This window comes from Sinocyclocheilus anshuiensis, unplaced genomic scaffold (genome assembly GCF_001515605.1).
Source record: "Sinocyclocheilus anshuiensis isolate Anshui unplaced genomic scaffold, SAMN03320099.WGS_v1.1 scaffold939, whole genome shotgun sequence".
Classification (NCBI taxonomy): Eukaryota; Metazoa; Chordata; class Actinopteri; order Cypriniformes; family Cyprinidae; genus Sinocyclocheilus; species Sinocyclocheilus anshuiensis.
The window spans coordinates 136,924-160,739 of record NW_015544227.1 but is presented as its reverse complement, the minus strand read 5'-3'; the positions used below and the strand labels follow the sequence as shown (position 1 = coordinate 160,739).

Sequence of the window (23,816 nt, the reverse complement as noted above, 5' to 3'; positions counted from 1 at the left end):
GGTTGGCCAATCAGCGTATTGTTGCTAGGCCGTTTTGTCTCATCTATTTGCTGGCCTGGCTGTCAATCAAATTGGGAGCTTGTATGGCGAGGCCCGATGCGCAACTGGGCTGTATATACAGAGCGCTGCTCTCGAGGCGCGTGGCGGCTGAAGATACCTGCAAACTTTGTGTTGTGAGGAATGATCGCCTGCTATTTTGCATGAAGTTGCAGTTTTAAAGAGGGAGACAGCTCGACCAGCGCGATACCTTTCCATTCTAAGGTAAGATCAGTCCAATTATAATGCTTTTTAGTGTCACCTTTTATAGGAAGTTCGTCTTAAAACATTACGTTTGTTATTTATTATCTTGCATTATATGACAGCACACTAAAAATTAACCTAGTAAATTCTGATAATTTATATTTTAGTTGTAGATTGGATCTCAGTGCCAGTGATCGATGCTAATCTGGATTTAAAACGTTATATATACAGAATGCATCATTGCATAGTTAAAATGTAAACAATTATAACTGTTCCGAAAGTGTTGCTTTAAATCTAGACTATTGTAGAATTATATGCCACTAACACACTACCAGCAAATATTGGTACATTAAGAAGAAAAAAAAAACTATGCACGAGTCATTGGCCATGAACACAAATTGTATGTTGTCAGGATGTTTTTTATTAATTTAACTATAATTAAAAATAAATAAAAAGTGCATTTATATTTTGCAAATGAAAGAAATCGTTTAATTTTCAAATATATGCTGTTTTGCATGAAAAAGCATGAAAATTGACTTACAAAATAGTGAGAAAGCTTTCATGCTACTCATATTGCATAATAAACTATTTAATTAACATTAACATTGTAAGCAGCTCCACAAGATCGTTGCTTATCTCTGAGAACCCTTGCTTATGCATAGCATGTTTCATAAAAATAAGCAACAATGTAAGTGTATTTATGCAAGTACAGAATAACATAACATGCACATATGTTAATCTGTACTTGCATAAATACACTTACACTGCTGCTTATTTTTATGAAACATGCTATGCATAAGCAAGTGTTCTCAGAGGGCTAGATCACTTAAATGAAAGTGTGGCTATTTAATATTTTGCAGTATTTATATTGTGTACTGTTTTGTTATCACGAGGCAAGCGAGTGACACAGGCTTGTTGTCATTTTAAAGCTGGCTTTTCTGAATTGGTTTAGCTGTTGGTGTTTTCAAGGATGTGATTGCCAGAGGTGCTGAGCTGGTGCTGCCATCTGCACTCTCAGTTTGGTGGTATCTACTATGGCCTACATAGAAGCTGGTTCACTGATACCCACACATACTTGTCTGACCTGGATCCATCGCACTGTCTCTCCATCTGACCCACTCTGTTTCCAACACTGTTGCCTTAAGTAGCTTTGCACATTCATGGGTATTTCTATTGCTTTATGCTGTTAGAATATGGACTGAGCTTGAGAGGTTATTCTTAAGGATGAATGCACAAAGTGTGCCTTTTCAAAGCCGGTATATTAATTTAGAGGTAATTTGAGATAAAAAAAAATTATAATTTTTTTTTTAATGTAGTGTTTTTTTTTCCGTTCATTTTTGTTTTTTTCAGGATTGTATTTTCTCTGGACTTGGCTCTTAAATGCAGTTTGCATATTAAAATTATGCAATTATAATTAAAAATATTAAAATGTTATTTTTAGTGTGCATTTACTAATCAATATGGATCCTTTTAAAGAGCCCCTTGTATTTGTGTATTATTGCAATTATGTTAACAGGGACACTGTAAAATAAAGTGTTAATCCATCAGATGTATAATCGACAATTTAGCTAAATAGAGCTAAATATCACAGCTTATGTGTGTACGCAGCAGGGGCTTTTTAATTTGTGCTGACAGATTTCAAAGGACAGCAAAAAAAGTTGCTATTATGGGAGCTGCCTGCTGTGTGTTATCTGAGGGACTGGGGGGAATGAGGGGGGGTTCGCCACCTGTCCGGGTGTCCTTGTCTGTTTAGATGCCCTCTTACTGCTTAAAATGCTCAAGACCTTTTATTAGGCTCTAGTTTAAACAAGCAAAGCAAATAAAGCCATTTATTAAAAGCAGATATTGTGCTGATGTACCTGCTGCACCATGTGTTTTTGTTACAGGCATTTTACTAAAAACAGGTTTATCTGATTTGTGTTCGTGTAATACTTTGGGACGGAGATGATATTGATTTACAATATAATGCTCTTGAATGCAGCCCATGTGTGTTCCTGAGTTTATTAGGGAAACCTTAGCTATTTTTCTTGATATATGCATACATAAACAAGAAAGGAAACAAAAAAACTCCATTGTCTCAAGGATTACCTATCTTTAGAATTATTCAGGGTCTAACCACCATAGACATTAAAGGAATAGTTCACCCAAAAATGAAAAATTAATGAAAATGTACTCCCCCTCAGACCATCTAAGATTTAGATTAGTTTGATTTTTCATTGGAACAGATTTTAAGAAATTTAGCATTACATCACTTGCTGGCCAATGGGTCCTCTGCAGTGAATGGGTGCCGTCAGAATGAGAGTTCAAAGTGCTGATCAAAACATCACAATCAGAGCCATCCTTAGGAGGGGTGCTTGAGGGGGCCCCGCGGCGAACGGACCAAGGGGGAATCACCCAACCTCCCCCCAGGACGCGAACAGACCGATGCGGGCCCCGCTCCCTACCTCGCACCGGGCCCTGTGTCAGCTAAGGACGGCCCTGCTCACAATAATCCACAAGTAATCCACACAACTCCAGTCTATCAATTAACATCTTGTGCAGTGAAAAGCTGTGTGTTTGTAAGAAACAAATCCATCATTTAACTTGATACCGTTATTTCAAAATAGAGGACTCCACTGGAAGCACCCATTCACTGCAGAGGATCCATTAGTGAGCAAGTATGTAATGTACATTTTTCTAAATCTGTTCCGATGACGAAACAAACTTATTTACATCTTGGATGACCTGAGGGTGAACTATTCCTTTAAGGGAAATGCGTTTCTCCTGATATTCGGCCATAATTGCAGTCTTGGTTTTGTTACAGCAGTCTGTATTAGATTTGTTTGTCAAGTCGTCAACTGTGTGGTCAGAAGAAGGAAGATCAGCCAAGATCAGACATTTGATGAATGAGATCTCTTCATTATATGTGTGTTTGGTCTGCTCCAGACTAATTTGAAATGGTAAACACACAAAGCAGACAGAGACAAATTGGGCACCCTTTCTGTGATTATGGCCTCAGTAATTATACTGGCGACAGCCGTTTATCTTCATCTCATCTGTCGAGATCCGAATGAATTCCAACCTCTGCATTTTCCATAAATGTCCCCCATAATTGTTTTACCTCCAATTAGCCTTATACCAGCGACGTATCTATCCTTTGTCGATCCTGTATAATTGTGTTTGAAGTTGCATGAGGAAATGATGTTGAAAATAATGCTGCTGTATCATTTGGCCAAATTATACAGCATTTCTAATGGCAGAGCGAACACAATGGTGCTTAATTATGCCAAGGAGAGTCCAATTTCAAGCCTCACGCTGGTGACTAGAATACTCTCCGGCTGTATTTTTGTAAGGCCTGTTTGATCGCATCTGTGCCAAAGCAAATGTAATCACAGAATCGCAAATAGCTTCCCAGGAAACCTTACTTGCAGCCTTTTATGAGTTGTCTAATTCAATTTGCTGAGTCACTGAGTTCATGTGATATCTGAAAAAGAATTTATTCTTTGAGTCATGCTATCCACGTGGCTTTATTTGTATGGTAACACTTTACAGTAAGGTTTTTGTTTATCCATTAGTTAACATCAACTAACTAAGATTAATAAATGCTGTAGAAGTACTGTTTATTGTTAGGTTATGTTAGCAAATGTAATATTAACAAATGAAACCTTTTTTTTAAAGAATGTAAATGTTTTTTTTCCCATTGTAGAATACAAATGGTATTATACAATGGGAAAAAAACATTTAAACATTTGTTCTTTTCTAAATATGTGCTTTATGAGCTCAGCAGGGTTTTTTGCTGACTTTGCTGAGTCACAACGGCCAACGAATGCTTTTGTTTATGTGATTAATTATGTCGGTTTGCAGAGATGTGGTTGGAATTCAAATATCTGATGATGTCACTCACAAGGCCCTTTTTCGATCTCACGAATAGCTGTCCGCGCTTCTAGGTAATTAAATGAGATGCCTGAGGATTCTTTTAGTAATTAGTTCTGTCTTAAATCTCGTCCAAAGCTGCTGCCTCAACAGGCGAAAAGCTGCCAACATGCCACGATGACGTAAAAGAGGGCACCCAATAAGTCAGAGTGCAAACGTATTAATTGAATTCAGAAAATCACAACAAATTAGTGTGACCTGAAGGGTTAGTTCATCCAAAAATGGCAATTGGGTCATCATTAACTTGTCCTCATGTCATTCCAAACCTGTATGACTGAAAAGGAGATTTTTAGAATAATGTTCACGCTGTCTTTTCCATAAAGTGAAAGCAAATAGGGTGACCAGAGGCTGTTAATCTCAAATAAAGCACAACAAAGCACCATAAAAGTAGTTCATTTGACTTAAACTATAAGATTGTAGCACAGCAATGTAGGGAAAATTTGAATAAAAGTATGACAATCTAAATTTTGGTCTCGTTTTCACAAAAATGAAATTATGCCTTGAAATATAATGCATGAACTGCTCAACATTTTGTCTATATGGATTTGTTTTTTTAATCTAACCACATTTTATTAGGGATGAGTCCATCAAACAGACGAGCATTGAAATCATACGCGTTTGGTTGTCTGGCTGTCTGTGTTTGAGCCCACATCATTGGCAGGTCTCCAGTTCTCTGCATTAAAAAGCCGCCTCTCATACAGTGCGCAGCCCCCTTCTAACCCGAGGGCAGGATGAACGTGGGACCACACAGTCACAGTTAGCTGACAGACAACAGCTCACAGACGCTCTGATTCATGCCTATTTGCCTGCATTTGCACCGTGTTCTTGTGGATGACGTCTGCTGCGTTCACTGTCTGTGTATCGCTGACGTACACTGTTTTCAACTCAGTTTTCAACATCATTTCACATCAATCTGTGTCATTTATGACACCAAAAATGTATGAATAGACTGTAGGATTCTTTAATATTTGTTCATCCTTTATATCTTCATACATTCATTTACATAGCTACAACATGTCAAGCTTGTCTTAAAGGGGCCTGTATGCTTTTGTAACTTTTTTTTTCATGAATATTTTCTCTTTGATACTTAGTTAAATTGGCTGTTTTTGCAACTGCATTTTAAAGACTATAATGTGTAAATTCAATAGTTTGTGTTTTGATATGTACATGCATGCGCTTATATGTTAATATTCTTATGGCAGTGGTGTCATACATATGATGATTTCTAAATGACCTACACTACTGGTCAAAAGCTTTTTTTATGCTTTTGAACTAATAGCGTTTATTTGATATGAAGTATGGTAAAAACATTCATGTTCTTTTTTTTTCATGAATATTTTCTCTTTGATACTTAGTTAAATTGGCTGTTTTTGCAACTGCATTTTAAAGACTATAATGCGTAAATTCAATAGTTTGTGTTTTGATATGTACATGCATGCGTTTATATGTTAATATTCTTATGGCAGTGGTGTCATACATATGATGATTTCTAAATTACCTACACTACTGGTCAAAAGCTTTTTTTATGCTTTTGAACTAATAGCATTTATTTGATATGAAGTATGGTAAAAACATTCATGTTGTGAAATATTATTTCAATTGAGAAGAACTGTTAGAACAGAAAATATATATATATATATATTTTTTTATTTTTATTTTTTTTAATGTAATTTATTCCTGTGATGACAGATGGATTTTCAGCTGCCATTACTTGCTGGAAATTTCAGAAATAATTTTAATATGCTGATTTGGTGCTCAATTATTATCAATTATCATTGGTACTCAATTATTAATAATAGTATTGTCATTGTTGAAAACAGTTTTTGCTGCTTAATATTTTTGTGGAAGTCATCTTTTCAGGATTTTATGATGAATAGAAAATTCATAATAGCAGCATTTATTTGAAATAGAAATCTTTTGTAACATTATGAATGTCTTTACTGTCACTTTTGATCAATTTAATGCTTCCTTGCTGAATAAAAGTATTATTTTTATAATTATTTTTTTAAATCTTACTTACCCCATACCTTTTGACCAGTGTTTTTTACAGTTATTTTTTAGTTATTTTCCTAAATAAGTGTGTGTGTTCCCCACAGGTGTGCTCTCATCTCTTCTTCTGAAGCTTCACCACGGCCCTCACCTGCGTGCTCCACTGTTTCTCCTGTGAGTCGTCCTGGGCTGAGTGGCCCTTCCTGTTGCGCCCCCGCGCCGTCTCTCCCGCCACGGTCGCCATGACGCGCTCCAAAACCTTTCAGGCCTACCTGCCCAACTGCCATCGCACCTACAGCTGCATTCACTGCCGAGCACACCTGGCCAACCATGATGAGCTCATCTCAAAGGTAAGCAGCAGTGTCTCTTTTAGGCTCTTTTATCTTAATCATAGACCTTAATCAGGTTAGACACCGTATTGTATTTTACGCAGATGAAAACGAGGCCGTGAGAGATAGACTTACAGTCTTTACAATGGTATGCGCTGTATAAAGGTCCTAGTAATTTTCAAAACTGTTTTATGGATTTTTGTCAATTGAAAGTCTTCGGTAAGATGTTTTGTCAGCTGAACAATCGGTATGTTCTGTAAAAACATTTCTGTACAATCTATCCTAATGGACTTCCTGTTAAAGGGTCATGAAACATTATGTGAACACTGGGATTTTCAGATGAGTTGTTGTAACTGTCAAAATGTATCTGTGTATTTGTAATATGAGCTTAAAAAGTGTTTAATCATTTTTCATATATTTATATATATTGCATTATATGTATGTATTATGTATAGCCTACCGTATTCAGCAAGGACTCATTAAATTGATCAAAAGTGACAGTAAAACTGACATTTTTAATGTTTAAAAAGATTTCTATTTCAAGTAAGGTCAGTCTGCCGATTCAGAGCTGGTCCGTTTTGTTTTACACCCACATGCGAAATGTTTATGTTGTCGGCATGAAGAAGACACAAAGTTCGCAATTTGTAATACGTGTAGGGCCAAAGTAAACAGTGGGGAGCCACAGGGCTCAATTAACGCTTGTCTGGGACAAGTAGTTTTTTTAAAGGCCAGTGAGAGAGAATATTACTTGCCCGACCAGACAAGAAGCCTGATTAAAACGTCAATAACAAACATAACTAGGGAAGCACTGACACTTTTGAAATTTTTTGCACGAGAATGATTCTGATTTTATCGCATTCATTGTAAACGGCTATTGATAATATGTTTATGTTGTGCCAGATGAGGCTCACAAGTGAGAGAGAGACTTGTGCAGAAATCAAAACAAATGAGTGCAAAAGCACACACAAAGTAACTCACAGAAAGTTATAGATGCATACTGCGGTTGAAAAAAAAAAAGATATTTATAATATATAAGTAAGCAACATTACACGACTAAGATGTTTCCCCCGAATATCAACATGATCGCAATGTTACACTGATTTTATACAATAGTAGTTCAATAAACAAGAAGTTAAAATTAAGTGACTTACATTTTAGACACCATATTGACTGCTTCTGCTCAATTTCGCAAACAAAAATAGTTCTACTCAAAGCCACAGCAGAACTGTTGTTTCTCCCAACAACACAGTAGTGTTTTGTTAATGAGTGAATCCACGTTTTTGAACGGATCGAGTGAGTCAATGATTCAGAAACCCAGTCATAAAGACGTGCGCTGTGTTTGAAACCGCATACATCCCTACTATATAGTAGGCAAAAAGCAAATAAGTATGTCCGAATCCTTAGTATTCATAGAAGAGTAGGCGAGAATTACCTGCATGGTGTACTAATTCTCACGAGATTCGGACATGCGTATACTTAAGTTGCTTTCGAATATGCCTACTTACCTACTATATATTAGAAGAAAAGAGTAGCATGTCCAAAACCGTAGTATTCATAAAAGAGTAGGCAAGAAATCCCTGGATGTCCTACTGCTTCAGTCCAAATTCTGAAGTGCTCGTCCGATGGACACTTTTCTATCCCAGGAGGCCACAGGAGAGGATACGTCAAAATTGAACAGGATGGAGAACAGCGACACGGGTGTTTTCAAATGTGAGTATTAGAAACCAAAAACAAGGTTCCTTGTGTTAAAATCGCATTTATTGAGCTACTGTAGAGTAAACTGTTGAATTGTCGAAGATGTAAAGATGCTAAATAGTATAGTATCTTTGTGATTTTGCTGTAAAAACACGTTTTATTACGTATAGCGAACAGGGAAGATCCAGTAAGCACACATACGTCTCCAAAGTGCATTTACATAAACCATATACATCTTAACGACGCTTACTTAATGTCTATTTAACATCTGACAGGAAAATGTTTGATAAGAATTGCAGATGAGCACATCTGATAGACATGAAATAGACATGTGAGTGAGTGATGTATGTGTGCTATTATGTAGTAGAATTCACTGTTGTCAACACTGCTTTAGCTGAATGTAAGTAATGTAAATAACCATAAAGTAACTAAACATGAGTTTTCTATTTCATTTGTCCATTAGTACAGTTGATAAATTGAGGAGCATTTGTGTTGGATAAAAAGAGTTAACACATCAGCAACTACCTCAACATTTAAATGTAGTATTGAGCACATAAATCACAGAGGTGACTTGAGTCTTGTCTGGATGTTACAGATGAGACACGTGTGTTTATCCAGTGCAGAGTGACTGATGAAGGAATGCTGCCATCAAAGGCTTTGAGTGACTATACTACAGAAATGAATAAAACATCTTTTTAAATCTTAATTGTAATAATCAATTATTGTAATTTCAAACAGAGTTATTACAGCACTTCTGATTCTTGATTTCTGTGCTGTTGCTGCAAAGCTTTTGTGGTGGAGCAGGGCCTGCAAGGAAAGATGACGGCAGCATTTATGGAAAAAAAGGGGAAAACCTGAAACAAAAATGTAAAGTAAGATAATTTTGTTACTTTTAATACAGAGATAAAATGACATTGTGCTGTTAAAATGACTGCTTTTGTATTATGTTTGTGCATTTTTTGTAGGATCTGAAATGTCCGCAGATTGGTGTGTGCACTGAGGATGGGGAGTCCACAGCAGCATCCTGGAAATGGTCTAGTGCCATGGATGAGACCCTCCATCACTCCACCTGCCCTTGTTACCTCATCTGGACCAGATGTTGCTGTGGCCTCTTCATCCTCAGTGAGCCCAGAGCCAGCGAGAGAATCTAGAGAAAGACCAAAAGACATTGAGGATGTGATTTTGGGCAGGTTTGTTATGCTGGTTTCTGTTCATACAACATCAGTCAATAGAGCCCGAGTTTCAGAAGCTTCAAAAGCATCATCAAAAAATGTCATGAAGCTTCTGAAAGTCAGGCTCCATAGACTGATATTGTATAAACAGAAACCAGCAACCTCCAGGACAAACTTGACCAAAATCACCTTTTGTGTTGACAAAAAAGAAACAGGTATTGAACAGCGTGGAGGCGAGTAAATGATGACTAAATTTATATGTTTGAGTGAACTAACCCTTTAAGCCCCCCCAAATAGAAATTGTATGAAATATATTTATGCATTTATATTATAGTAGTACCTTGAAGAAATAAACTTTAAGAAATTACATATAAGCAGCTTTATTGAGCGTTTGTGCCCAAGACACTTACAAAAAAAGGTTTTTACAAAAATCACATTTACATTCATATTTCTGCATTTGGCAGATACTTTTATCCAAAGCGACTTACAGTGCTCTTATTACAGGGACCCCCAATTCCCCTGGAGCAACCTGGAGTAAAGAGCCTTGCTCAAGGACACCCTGGTGGTGGTGGCTGCAGAGATCGAACCAGCAACCTTCTGCTTACCAGTTCAGTGGTTTATCCCACTACACCACAAAAGTAATGAAGCTATAACACAAATTAATCATAAATGCTATTGGTTCATTCACCGAGGGGGAAAATTCTGTTCGGTGCTACCGCACCAGTTGCACACCCCTAAGGACGGCCCTGGACACATCTTCACATGCATTCACACAAAAATGACACATTATCGATTAAACCTTCTTCATATCCATTTACAGAACTGTATATACTTAATGAGTGCTGTTTGTGACACAACAATGTATGCAACCTTACCTATTAAGGTAAATACTGTATATATGAATGCTTGGGTAAGTGTTCAGCATAATCCATTGATGTTTGGTCTTCATATTTTCAGCACATTGTGTAGGTAATCTGTAATTATGCATAGGAAAAACCTTAAAGACACTGTTCTAAATGTGGACTTTAAGCTATGCAAATAGACTTCATGCCAGAGAGAGGCCATGACAGCATCGGCCAATCAAAGCGCTGGATCTGAAAGGTGCCAACTTGCAAATCCCTCCTTCTCAGGAAAGGTTAAATGGTTCTCTTCAAGAAAAAGAAGTGTGCTAAGTGTCATTGCTCTACTGTAAGTGCTAAACTGCTAAGCTAAGTTGCTCCAAGCAGAAACAAGGAAGATCTGCAAGAAGCGAATTTGGGGAGTTTGGAAACAGCAACAGCAGCAACGACCACAAGCTTAGTGCCCCCCATCTTCAGCAACAACTTCAGCACCTTCTCTTCAGCGGTCCTCCATTTGAGTGTTCCAAACTGCTAGGATCTTCTCCAACAGCAATTTGCATTAGATTCTATATAACTGATGTCAGATAACAACAAATAATCTCTTGATTTATTTGTTGAAACTAGAATAAGGTTTACCTTATTACGTCCAGGAAACTTCCGTTTATCTTTCCATAAGATGACGTCCATAGTAACATCCAACTCAGTCACTTGCATCTATCAATCTTTTGCACTTTATCCATTCAGTGTACCCATTTATTAGTTGTTAGTTGCTCTTGTCTATCCTTTTGTTAATAAAACCCCTTTTATAACACTTGTGTCTTCCTTGTGTTGATAATACAGTAAGAGGCTCTACAAGTTAACGATATCTCTCAAATCCTTTAGATTGGTCAGACTACAACTTTCTACGATTTATGTAATCCTCATTTATTCAACAATCTTCGATGATTGTTCTTTATTGTCAAGGGGAAATTACTTGGCTGGTCCCCCGTAAAATAGTGTGACAAAACTTAATATTTAAGCTCAAAGCCATTACACTGGTGGTGCTACTTGGATCTAAAACCACTACATGTAGTGGTGGCCCATGTGAGGCTATCTAACATTGAAATCACAACAATTATTTTTATTGCAGAACTTATTACATAAAGGCATTTATTGCACCTCCACTTTATCAAACAGTCTGTGTAAATGCATCTAATGCCACTTCAGATGCAGCTTCTGTTTCCTCTGCAGTGGAAAGATGAAGTTTGTTGATACTGATTTCATTTGAATGGTAACAACTCTACAGTTTCTTATTATTCTAACTGAATTAATTGATACAATGTAAGAATTTGATGTGAAAGATGACACATTTAATAAGGTTAGGGAATAAAATGACCATCTATAAACATAGTGGGAAATGACATCTGTTTTGTTACGTACAGCAACCCAGTTAATTGTTATTTCTGCCTCTTTCCAGTCACGGAGCACTTTATTTTGAGAGTTGTTTAAGTGAGAGAACATCTATAACTATATCTATAACTATATAACACAGATTGGGGGAATTGTAATGTTGAATAATTTCTTTATGTAATTTTTAAAATTTTTTTGCAATGAAAAACATAGATTTTTGTTTGTATATGCTGTCAGTTATAGTTCTTAGAAAGAGCATCGGTATCGGCAGACGGCAGGTTACAAAAGAATCGGAATTCGGCCAAGAAAATTGCAATTGGTGCATCTTTAATAAATTACATATTGAAATATATTCAAATATAATTTTTTTTTTTAATTGTTATATTTTAGAATGTTGCTGTTTTACTGTATTTTTAATCAAGTAAATAAAGCCTTGGTGAGCATAAACAACATTTTTCAAAAATATTTTAAAATCTTGCCTCAAATTATAGTTTTTGTTTGTTTGTTTTTCTGTGCAGTTGTGAATTGTTCTGTTGGTTTTGTGAGAACTTTTGATTCTGTTCTTTCAAAAAAGACATACATACATAAAAACCAAAGACTAAAGAATGCCCAAGACGTGTCACTTGTATATTTTTGAATGGAGCGAAAATGCTACACTCAATATGGCCGCTTTATTGAAGGAAGCCCCGCCTTCTGAATAAAAGAGCCAATCGCTAATCGGTAAAGTCATTGGGTAAAGTCATTGCGTTACTGCAGCTGCCTTAGAAGTCCCGGTTGCTATAGAAACAGTCAGCATTCTGAGACGTGTGCTTAGGACTGCACATGCGCACTGGCTGGTCTAGCCATCTTTTTTAATGCTATTTGAGCAAATGAAACAACATTTATGAGACAGTTGTTGTCAGATTTCATTGGTGATTTCAACATTTCAAATATGAAATTTAATCTTAAGCTTGGCGGACAGTTTTGGAGAATTTGATGTTTCCCCATTCAAAGAGATAGGAGCTGCACTTGCATGCCAGAGAGGCGTTTCAAAAATGGCCCCTGAGTGAAATTACTTGCCTAAAACTGAGTTTATGACTTCATTAGTGAAACCATATAAATCCACTTTAATTGTACAACATGTGCACCGACTGCTCCAGTGGCACACTTTTAAAACACCATATGTGGCCTTTTTATGAGGTGTGTGCCATTAAGTGTGTGCGTGGAAAAATATGTGTCAAGGATTATTAATAACATCTTTAATTCATAATGTGAACTTTGTGCATGTGAGTTATCTGTGCATGGATTGTGTGTGCGGGCAGAATGTGGGACAGTAAGGCACTCCGCTTCCTGACGTTCATGCCACACAATCAAGGATCAAGAGAAGCAGGTCATCATTTGAGCTTTTGTGTGCCACAGAAGTAAGAGTAATCACGTCTCTGTAGTAAATGCGAATGATCCAGGACACCCACGTATATCCATAATGCTATACACTAAAGTCGTCTGTAAAGTCGGGTTTTGGTTGTCTGATATCATGATTGTCTCAGACGGGGTTTTCAATGCACTGTGTGTGTTTACAGATTGTGCAGATTAGAAAAGATTGTTTTTGCTTCATTCATTAGTTGTTCACATACTGTGTTTGCAAAATAAAGCCAGCGGTATCCGGCCTGACAAGGCTTACTTGAGTTTCAGGTGGAGAGATAGCACCGCAGGCGGTTCTGAGGTGGAGTTGAGGTTGATATGATAATTAGATTTCAATTAGTTTGAATCCCTCTGAACCAAATAAAGGTCAGAATGGAACATAATAATTGGAGTCACTGAAAAGTAGAGTTCTGCACAATAGGAGGCTTGTGATTTTGATTTAATCATCAGGTAGTAAAACTCGTTAAAGAAAACTTGATCCAGAATTTGGTAGCTTTATTATTTAAAATCTCTATAACCTGCCTCCATTAAACATGGAAATACCACATATTCAATATATTTAAATGCATGTTTAAATGTTATTAATTAATGTGTTACTTTGGCAGCTCTTAAATACAAAAATAATGTACTCAAAAATAAAAGTGAAAACACTAAAAATATGTAAGGAACCATCATTATCATAGTCAAATAGATTCAGTGTTTCATGCAAGCCAAAAGTTGCAAAATATCTGTTTAAAATAATTGAGGCAAGGAAGAATTATATTTAATAATTATCAGTTAAATCATTGAATGAATCATTGTAAATCCGAAGAAAAAAAAACATTTTAAAATATATAACATTTTTAGATTTTATAATAATATTTCACAATACTACTCTTTTTACTATATTTTTTATAAAATAAATGCAGCCTTTGTGATCATTGAAATTTATTTCAAAAACATTCAGATGTTACCAACTCCAAACATTTGAAAGGTAGTGTGTATGATATAATAATATAAATTGATAATAATGTTTATATAATATTTTCCTTACACTTTAAATATATTTGAGAGTTTTCATGTATACTTCTTATTTGTTTTTAAAAATGTTAAAACTTTTTTTTAGATAACATTTAAATGTATTTAAATAGTTTTAATTCATGTTACTTTGGCAGCTCTTAAATACAAAAATTATTTAAAACTAATAGATTAAATGTTTCATGTAAAAATCAATGTAAAATAATTGAGGCAAGGAAGAATTCTATTTAATAATTTTCTTTTAAATCATTGAATGAATCATTGTGAATCTGTTAAATCTCTGAATCTGAAAGAATCATTTAATACATTTTGAACTGATTGATTGAAACAGGCACTTTGAACTGATTCACAGAAAATGAATTAACATACTCTGTAAGAGTTTATAATTATGTTCATATGTTTAATGTATCGTGTTTCAAATGTTTACCCATTGTTGTCATGGTTTCAATCAGGTCTCGTAGGTTATTTAGGCTTAAGATACGCCTTCATCACTATCCAGTATAACACAGCCAAAATGAAACCACCCTAATGATCTTTTGATCCATGCCCATATGGCCATGGCCAAACCGCTTTCAAACACCCGTAATTATGACCCTGCCCCTGTTTCACATCATGCCTGGGAAATCCTATCTGCCAAGGTCATGAATGGAGCAGTGAAGGGAAATAGATTTTTCCTAAAGATTACCTGATTGTGCAGTCAAAATACAAGTAAATGATGTTGACTTACTCTGATGTAAATATGTAAAATGTCGGCCATTTCAGTGTTTATTAGGATGTGGGTTTTTTGAGCAATTTTGAAATGTAATCTTTCCTGTTTTATTTCCTTTGCAGTCTTTTCAAGGGAGTCAAGGCAGGGCTTACCTCTTCAACTCGGTGTAAGTCCTCTGGTTTATCTTAGCCATGCAACACAAAAAAGACATTCAGAATGGTTTTCTTTTTTAAATTTTGCCATCATCTTTTTATCAATCAGGGTGAATGTGGGCTGCGGCCCGGCAGAGGAGAGGGTACTGCTGACCGGTCTTCACGCGGTGGCCGATATCTACTGTGAGAACTGTAAAACCACTCTGGGCTGGAAATACGTAAGTTCTGGATCACACACACACACTCACTTAAAGACCACTTACCTCAAAAAACAACCATGATCATTCATACCGGACATGCACACTTACATTTTGACAGCTTTCTTCAGCCAGTCAAGATCAGTGTAGGGGAAAGTTACTTTTAAAAGTAATGCATTACAATATTGCGTTACTCCATAAAAAAGTAACTAATTACGTTACTTAGTTACTTTTTATGGAAAGTAATGCGTTACTTTACTAGTTACTTGAAACAAGTAATCTGATTACGTGACTCGCGTTACTTGTAATGCGTTACCCCCAACACTTGTCAAGATAACTCATCCATATCTCACGTGAGGGATAAGACTCATGCTAGAGACTCAGACACAGCTCATCAAGAGAGATACTTTAAGTGGCTTTTCCACACACTCGTGACCTGCTTCCCACGTCACTAATCTCTCCATCACCTGCGGGCTTTCACATTGAGCAGCATTAACTACACAGAACTGTTGTTCACAGACGAGTTGCGCAAAAAATTGCGCGAATATGAACGTGGTTTTGCGCATCTCGTCCGTGAACAACGGCTCTGTGTAGTTAATGCTGCTCAATGTGAAAGCACGCAGGTGATGGAGATTTACCGCTGATTACAGAACCGGCTTTACTGATAAGATGCGCGTTAAATATCGCATGCGATTTATCGTGCAGCCCTACTTTCCAAGAACAAACAGTATGAATTGTCTTGTTGTCACAGACTGGTTAGAAGTGAAAAGCACTTCAGAAAATGTTGAAATCTTGTCACTTTTGAAAAACTTAAGTGATCGCTCTTCTTAAAGTCAGATGGAGAAACCATCAGGTAAAATGCAGTATTTACATTATTGTTTGAAAATGTGGGCTCAGTAAGATTTTTTTTTAAAGATGTGAATACTTTTATTCGGTAAGGCTGCATTAAATTGATCAAAAAATGACAAAAAATACCATTTATAATGCGGTTTCAAATAAATGCTTTTCAACTTTCTGTTTATCAAAGAATCCTGAAAAAAGCACGTTTCCACAAAAATATTAAGCAACACTGTTTTCAACACTGATATCAATAAGAAATGTTATAAAAGAATGCAGTTATAAATTGCATTTTAAAATATATTAAAATATAAAACAGTTTGTGTAATAATATTCAGTATTTGTGCTCAAATAAAGACGTAAGAGACTTGTTTTAAAAACATTAAAAAATCTTTCTGACCACAAACATTTGAACAGTAATGTTTATTATAAAATACAATATTAAAATAAAATAATATTATATTATATAAATAATAATTTTTATATTTTCCTAACACTTTAAATACAGATTAGTGTTTTCATGTATACAGTTTATTTATTTTTAAAAATGTTTTAAAACATTTTTAGTAAAACGTTGTGAAAGTACTGAGTTTCTGAATCATGCATGAATCATTAAATTTTGATATATGACAACCTTAATTAATCTTTCAGTATAATAAAAAACATTTTTAAGAAATATGACACAAATCATGAAGGACTACAGGGTACACTCTAAGATATAATTTTCTATTATATTTTTTGTGTCACAACAACAACGACTTCCTGCATTTTGGTTAAACTACCCTGACATTTGAAAGGTTTATCAGATATTAATAATATTTTGAAATAAAACTGTTTGACTTTTTAAAATGACAATAATAATAATGCATTATGACTTTTCATTATGACTTTTCAGCCTTTTAATGAGTCTTGATTTTTTCCCACCACAAATATATGAAAGTGAATGTTAATTCATTATAAGAGGTGTGTTCAAGACATTGTTGCTGTACTTATTAATGAGCTAATTGACATCATTGACGCTTATATTTAAAGAATCGGCATATCAGAATAGATTTAGAAGCTGGCACTTGTTTTACAGGCATATATAGTGAAACATCTCCTCTAATACTGCTATTTAAAGGTCTTATATTTGATTGACATATCCAGAAAAGCCTCCCAACAGCTGTCCATTATTTTTGGATCAGCGGATCTTGACTTTGAGGTGACCACAAGCTCGTTCTCTTTCTCTCTCCCTCCCTCTTCTTCTTTCCCTCAGGAGCATGCCTTCGAAAGCAGTCAGAAATACAAGGAGGGCAAATTCATCATCGAGCTGGCCCACATGATCAAGGACAATGGGTGGGATTGAAAACCCTGAACTCCCCACGGCCCATAACGCTGGAAAGAGACATGCAGCATATGAATAATTAGTTTCATTATCTGGCTGTAACTACCTCCCTGGAAATCTATCTACCTGACACACACCTCTAAACCTTGAGGGTGTAAGGTTCATAGCAGCAGCACTACCCATTTCCTGTGTGTATGTATGAACGAATGTGTGCCAGCAAGACACCAAGTGTTTCTATTATGTGTGAGTATTTTCCTATTCAATTCAAGGGAGTGAGTGTGTGTGTGTGCAAATCGATGCACAAAATGACGTTTGCTTTCCTCTGGGTTGCCCATGTTCACAGTTTTTATCCCACACTCAGGTTTAACTAATGGCTGTATCCATGGTAAAGAAGGGTGAAAGACGAACCCATTTAGCTCATCTGAGGTGAAAACGTACTAAAACAGAAACGTTGTCCGTTTGTTTCCCTTTTCTTTTGTGTCTTTATTTCCTCCAGTTTTGTCATTTTCACTCGCATGTTGTTTATTTATACATGTATTTATTGATCTGTTCGTTTTGGGACGTTACGTTTATGGTAAACCGTAGCAACCACAGTGGTCTTACTTTGACCTCGTATAGCGGAAGTAGCAATGTACAGTGGGTCTTAAATATTCATTAAAACAAATACAATTATATCGGCTTTATATCGTTATATCTTTATACCCTGCTTTCCAAGATATCGGCATCGGCTGTAAAAAACCCAGATTGGTCGACCACTACTCACAACCTGTGAAGTCTCCTTCGGTCTCATTAGTTCCCGCCATTAAATCACAAATCAAGTGGTAAACCAGACTTTCTCACCACGTGTTTTGGGGAAGAAAGCGATCGACAGCTAGTAAATAATCCAGATGATGGGGCTCGTAAATAAATAGCCTTGCCGCAACCAAAGACTATTTCATCACCTATGCTGACCAAACTGAGTTCGATTTCTGATTTAAGGCCTGTTCACACTAAGGACAATAACAGTTACAATAAATATAAAGTTGTAAAAATCATTGTAATTTTATGAGAATAGTAGAGTCCACAACTGTAATGATAACGACACTGAGGAACAATATTGTTGGAATCACTTTCAGAATTATTTTTTTTGCAGCTGACGAACGATAAAAACATCGACAGCCAATCAGAAAGCACTCGACTTTGACGAGCATGAGCATTTAAAGTGACAGACAACATAAATGCAGTGCATGCTTGTAATGAACAGAAATTAGCATTGGCTGGTGTGGACCTTAATATAGTTTTCATTATACTTCTCGTTCTTGGTGTGAACGGACCTTTAGTTGCATCATTGTGTGTCATTTGGTTCAGATGAATTGTTTTGTGTAGAACAAGTCGATTTTCGATTTAGGTGTTTTGGATGTTAACGTGTAATGTCTTATTTTGAGTATGTATTTATGATCAGTTATCACGTATTGTTTTAGCACTCAACCTTACATCTGTGTATTTCTCATTCGGTGGGACCGCTCCATCTATTCCAACGTTTGTTTGTTTGTTTGTTTGTTTGTTTTTTTAATAATTTCAAATTCTTTTTTTCAAGGACAAAACTGTGTGGGATAATTTGGAATCAGTATATTTGAATATGATATCAATAAAGCTCTCATTTTATGAATGTCCTTTTGCCATTGATTTTTTTTAAGAGTGTATTATTCGCTGTTCAAAACGTTTGGGGTCGGTAAGATTTTGAATGTTTTAGAAGGATGTCTCTTATGCTCACCATAAGAATGAAATAGCAGCCATTTCTCCAGTCTTCAGTGTCACATGACCCTTCAGAAATCATTCTAATATGCCAATTAATTTCATATTATTATCCATGTTAAAAACATTTTTGTGGAACAAATTAAATAGTTTTAAAGAAAAAATACCAATCTTTTGTATCAATGTAAAAGTCTTAACTGTCATTTTTTACCAATTTAGTGCATAATTTATGAAAAAAACAACAGTAGTGTGAACAGTACACACTACTGTTTTGAACAGTAGTGTGCATTTAAATAAGGAACACTGTTATCTTTCATTCATATTTTTACATTTATGCCTTAAGTAAATCATGGGTTTCTTCAAATATTTAGGATGTGAATTTTGAGAGCAGAGTTCAAACGTTCCCTAAGGCATTTTAATCTATGCTGAACCTTGCACGCTGTCTCTGGATGCAGTGAGTGTGTGAGAGAGGGTGGCAGAGCCAGGAAACATTGTTTACAGCAGCAGATGGTGGGCAGCCTCTCTCAACCATGATACTAGGAGCAGCCATGTGAGTGACAAACATTGGGTTTTTCTCCCCCAGGCAGCACTAATACTATGAATCCATTGTTTTATTCAGGCTCTCAATGGGAATTAACACCCGGTAACATCGATTACAGCACTTAACAGCTTCACAATACGGAAAGAGACTGCTTTACATTAAAAAGACACAAAAAGCAGATTTAAACAAAGATTTAAACACAAATTTATACAAAAGTTTTTATTCAGACGTTAAGCAATTTTCTCAGAACCTTGCATATCAAAAAAAACACATTGTATTGTCATGAATATACAGATTAAACTGTCAGCTGATGTTAGAGAATTCATTATACTCCAGGATTTATAGGCCTACACATACAAATTAAATTGAGAAAATGTCATTTGTTTTACATTATATATATATATATATATATATGCATATTATAAGCCTTTTTTTTTTAATTATCGTTATATAACCAAACTCACTGTGATAATGTAAGTAGTTAGAGGCAATAAAACAAATACTACCATGAAGAATAAATACTTTACAATATTATTATCACTGTTTTCACTCCTTTTTTTGCAATAGAGACAAGACTGTGGTATTTTTACATTATGGTAATGAGATAAATGTGTGGGGTTTATTTGAAGCAGTAGCTAATTGTGTATCTTTCTGCCTCTCTCGACCTCTCCTCAAAGCTGTCTGCCTCAGCCACATGATGTATACTAAGCTTCTTGCTGGCCAAACCCACTGTTTCTAAAAATAAATGCGATATCCATCCCGGACAGAGTGAGTGAGTGTCTGTTTGATAGAAAGAGAGAAAAAGAGATGGGGAGAGACACAGCCCCTCTGTGAAGCAAATATACATTCAAACGCAAAGCAAACCACCAAGTAGAGCAATGCTCTAAGATTAAATGACATTATTTGTTGCATGAAGTTTTATTGACATTTATAATCTTCTGACTATTGAAGATTTATATATACAAATCATAGAGTCATGCATTTTAAATGTAAAAATATATCCTCAACACTCTTCTAACGTTAATGCATATGAGAAAATGTTCCCAATAAGAGTATTTGGATTAGAGATACTGTAATCTCTGCACAGATTTCAGATTATACATGTTTATTCACCCACTGCGCTCATCTGTGGCGACGAGCCTGCACAACCAGCATGTGTGCATGTGTGTGATTTCTTGGACTTGGATTATTTCTGACCTGTGTACAAACACAGCTCAGTGTTTCCTGCTGCAATATTATCAAGCCTCTCTGCTGTAGATAAAGAGATCACCAGTGAATTTGCCTGTGAATCCCATTGACTATTTATGGAAACTTAACAAAACTGTTACACAATAAATAATAAGCTGTGGAATTTTAATGGAATGGAAGTTCCATTTATCTCAACATTTGGTCAAAACAGCGAGTATTATGACCAACACCCTCTTTTAAACAGTTCAGACCATTTCATACTACAAATTTGAGATAATTTGTATGTCAACATGGGAACCGTGTTTAAGATCCAAACCTGGCTGTGACTCTTTTATTGTTAGTTGGCATGTGTTTTATTAGTGGGGATACATAAAGGGGTCCCAAATAAAGTTTTTGGGCACTTGTTTGGTCATTTATTTTAATGAAAGATAGCACCTTTCAAGCAAAACATATCACAAATAGAAGACAATGGAAATACTGTTCAAATGATGAAAAAATGTATTTAGACACTTTGTGGCCTTCAAATGTTAGTGTAATATGTTACCAAGACACTGTGTACTTGAAAAATACATATAGAGAGAGAGAGAGAGAGAGTAATATATAGTCATTTATTGTTTTATGTATTATATTTATTATTTTATACATTATAAATATATACATTAAACTTACATTATATAAATATATAATTTATCATAAATGTTTTGAATAATAGATAATAAATTATATATATATTATATTTTTATTTCATATATATTTATTTAAATACATATTATTTTTTATTATCATATATTGTTTTATATATTTTATCATTATTATTATTCTTCTTTAAGATGAAAAAAATGTATTTGAGCACTTTCTGTGATCTGATGAACTACACCTATGGATTTATCTACTATGACACTTGTGTGAACTTGAGAAAACGTCCAACATAAATTGTTTTCAGATACAATTTGGTTTTATCATTTAAAAACCAAAAATAATTTAAAATATATTTTTTTATCTATCAGCAAATATGCATGAAGCAATGCATTCATCACATTATAAATAAGGTCAAGAGAGTCCACTACTGAAAGTCAGCTAAAATATTTGTGCTCCCTGCATTAAAACTAACTTAGCACTGAAAATGCTGTATTGCTGTCTAACTCAAATAACATTTGAGTTTCCTTGTCTGAGGCAAGGAGGGTAACATAGGGTCATATGAGGTGGGGTACATCTAATCAGAAACCCAGAGGCTGTGGTCCGGGGGGAAGGGGGTTGTTTGGGGTAATTATGCTGCCCTCACAGTGGCAGATGGTTTGGCGGGGGAACCGGGAAGAAGGTTGATGTAAGTAACAAAGCCAAAACTGGTCTGAAGCAGGATATTAGCTACAAGAAAAATGAAAGACTGTTTCCTATGCTCCCTCTCTCTCTTTAGCTGACTAGATTCCCCGTAAAATAGTAAAAACCTCTTTGACCATCAAACTGATTCAGGTATGAACAATGGAGGATCAAGAGGATGAGAGTATTTGATTAAATAGCACCTCACAATGAGATTAAAGGGGGGAGGCTCGTGTGCCTGATGCAGATTTGCAGAAGGGGAATGTTTTTCAGGACTTAATTGGCCTCTGTACTTCTTGGTTCAAGCTGGGCCATTAATCTGAGCCCGGCAAGGTTAAAACCATTAGAAGGTCTGTACCATCTGCACTGAGCTCATAACAGAATAAGGCCAATGAAGAGAATTGAGGGGGTGCCTGAATGTACCCTGGCCAATCTGTGTGTGTATACATGCACGATGAAAGCACTCAGAGCAATAGATTCAGACCCTCCTCCTGGCAAACAGCCACACACACTCTGTCCGAAACAAACGGCTGAAGCATGCTGAATGGAAATGAGCATTTTAGGCTTTGGGTAACACATCTGCCCTTTTAAAATGTTGGAGCAGCTGGATTACCACTGTGCTGCTTATCCAAATGCTAAGCTGATATCAACAACAGGCCACCTGCGGCGCAGACGTTACCCATGCACTTTTTAATCTACCATGGCAACAAGGTGCCAAGCATCGAGAAAGGCCACTGTAATTGAAGACACTGCCAGGTGTATCACCTTTCCAGGCCGTCTGAGAGAAACTAATCAGGATTTTCAAACACATTTGGAGTTTATAGATTGTAAAATGTGTTGGGTTTGTTACTATGTACACATGTATAAGTTGTTTAAGAATCTCATATAGTGCTCATGTTAAAGATGAACATTAATTAGGCATTGACATTGTCTAAAGTGGAAAATGTAATGCTACTACTCTTTCAAAATGTAGGTAAAATAGTGCAGTGATTACTGAAGATAACTATACAATGATATTTGCATGACACTCCAGGGTAAAAGAATACAATTGTATTACTATGGTACATTTCCAAAAATAAAACATTTTGGAATGAACAGAACATGCCAAACTCATTGTGGTTAGCACACATTATAGCTCAACTCATTCAGTTTAGCTGGGATGAATTTGACCACAGTCTGAAGTGTCATTCATTGGGCCTATAATGCATTAAACTGTGAATGTCTGAGGAAATGTTTCGTTTATATGTTTAACTGAATTTGTTAATGTAACCAATTATCCAATTTAATTGAATGGTTTAGTTTACAGTGAAATTGTCGTGTTTTACGACCCAATGTGTGTAAGCTTCCAGCGTGTGCCAACTTTGTATTATTATTATTATTATTATTAATAATAATAATGATAATCGTTTTCTATACTTTCACTGTTCTAGCTTGTACTATTCTGGTCGATGTTTAAAACGGTGTATTGCTAGAACTTCTCGTGTTATTGCCTTCTTAAGGTGACTCGCTTGAGTATTTGTAAGTCGTTTTCGATTAAAGCGTCTGCTAAACGAATCAATTTAAACGTAAAATGTAGCCATGTGTACTGAGGTTGTAGGCTGTATTTTGATCGGTTTGCGCCATCTTGTTGTCATTGAATTATAGCCACCAAAGGAAGAATCTGTATGTGACTCTGCAGTCACACTTTATTTTTTAATGCCATAAAACTGTAAAATATAGTAAAAATGATTTTATTCATCGATTCCCATATCAAAAGAAGGTCAGATCAAATGTAAAGAAGATCAAATCCAAGTGTACTGGTCTGGAAGAGGTCTGTCATCTGAGGTCTCTCTCT

The 23,816-nt window shown here is 35.7% G+C and overlaps 1 protein-coding gene across 1 annotated transcript; it reads left to right on the top strand.

Moving 5' to 3' along the window:
- The first annotated feature begins 104 nt into the window (after nucleotides 1–104).
- LOC107697421 (protein yippee-like 1) lies at nucleotides 105–17,832 on the top strand. Its single transcript, XM_016498193.1, has 5 exons — nucleotides 105–261; nucleotides 6,249–6,491; nucleotides 14,815–14,858; nucleotides 14,954–15,062; nucleotides 17,134–17,832. Exons 2-5 carry the CDS (start codon nucleotides 6,384–6,386, stop codon nucleotides 17,221–17,223), a joined length of 351 nt encoding a protein of 116 aa, XP_016353679.1. The 5' UTR covers nucleotides 105–261; nucleotides 6,249–6,383; the 3' UTR covers nucleotides 17,224–17,832.
- Nucleotides 17,833–23,816: the final 5,984 nt, after the last annotated feature.

What these genes read in the sequence shown, in the direction of transcription:
- LOC107697421 (XM_016498193.1), top strand. Translation starts at nt 6,384, where the DNA reads ATGACGCGCTCCAAAACCTTTCAGGCCTACCTGCCCAACTGCCATCGC. An exon ending in ATGATGAGCTCATCTCAAAG is followed by an intron (nt 6,492 to 14,814) that starts GTAAGCAGCAGT and finishes TTTCCTTTGCAG; the next exon opens with TCTTTTCAAGGGAGTCAAGG. An exon ending in CCACTCTGGGCTGGAAATAC is followed by an intron (nt 15,063 to 17,133) that starts GTAAGTTCTGGA and finishes TCTTTCCCTCAG; the next exon opens with GAGCATGCCTTCGAAAGCAG.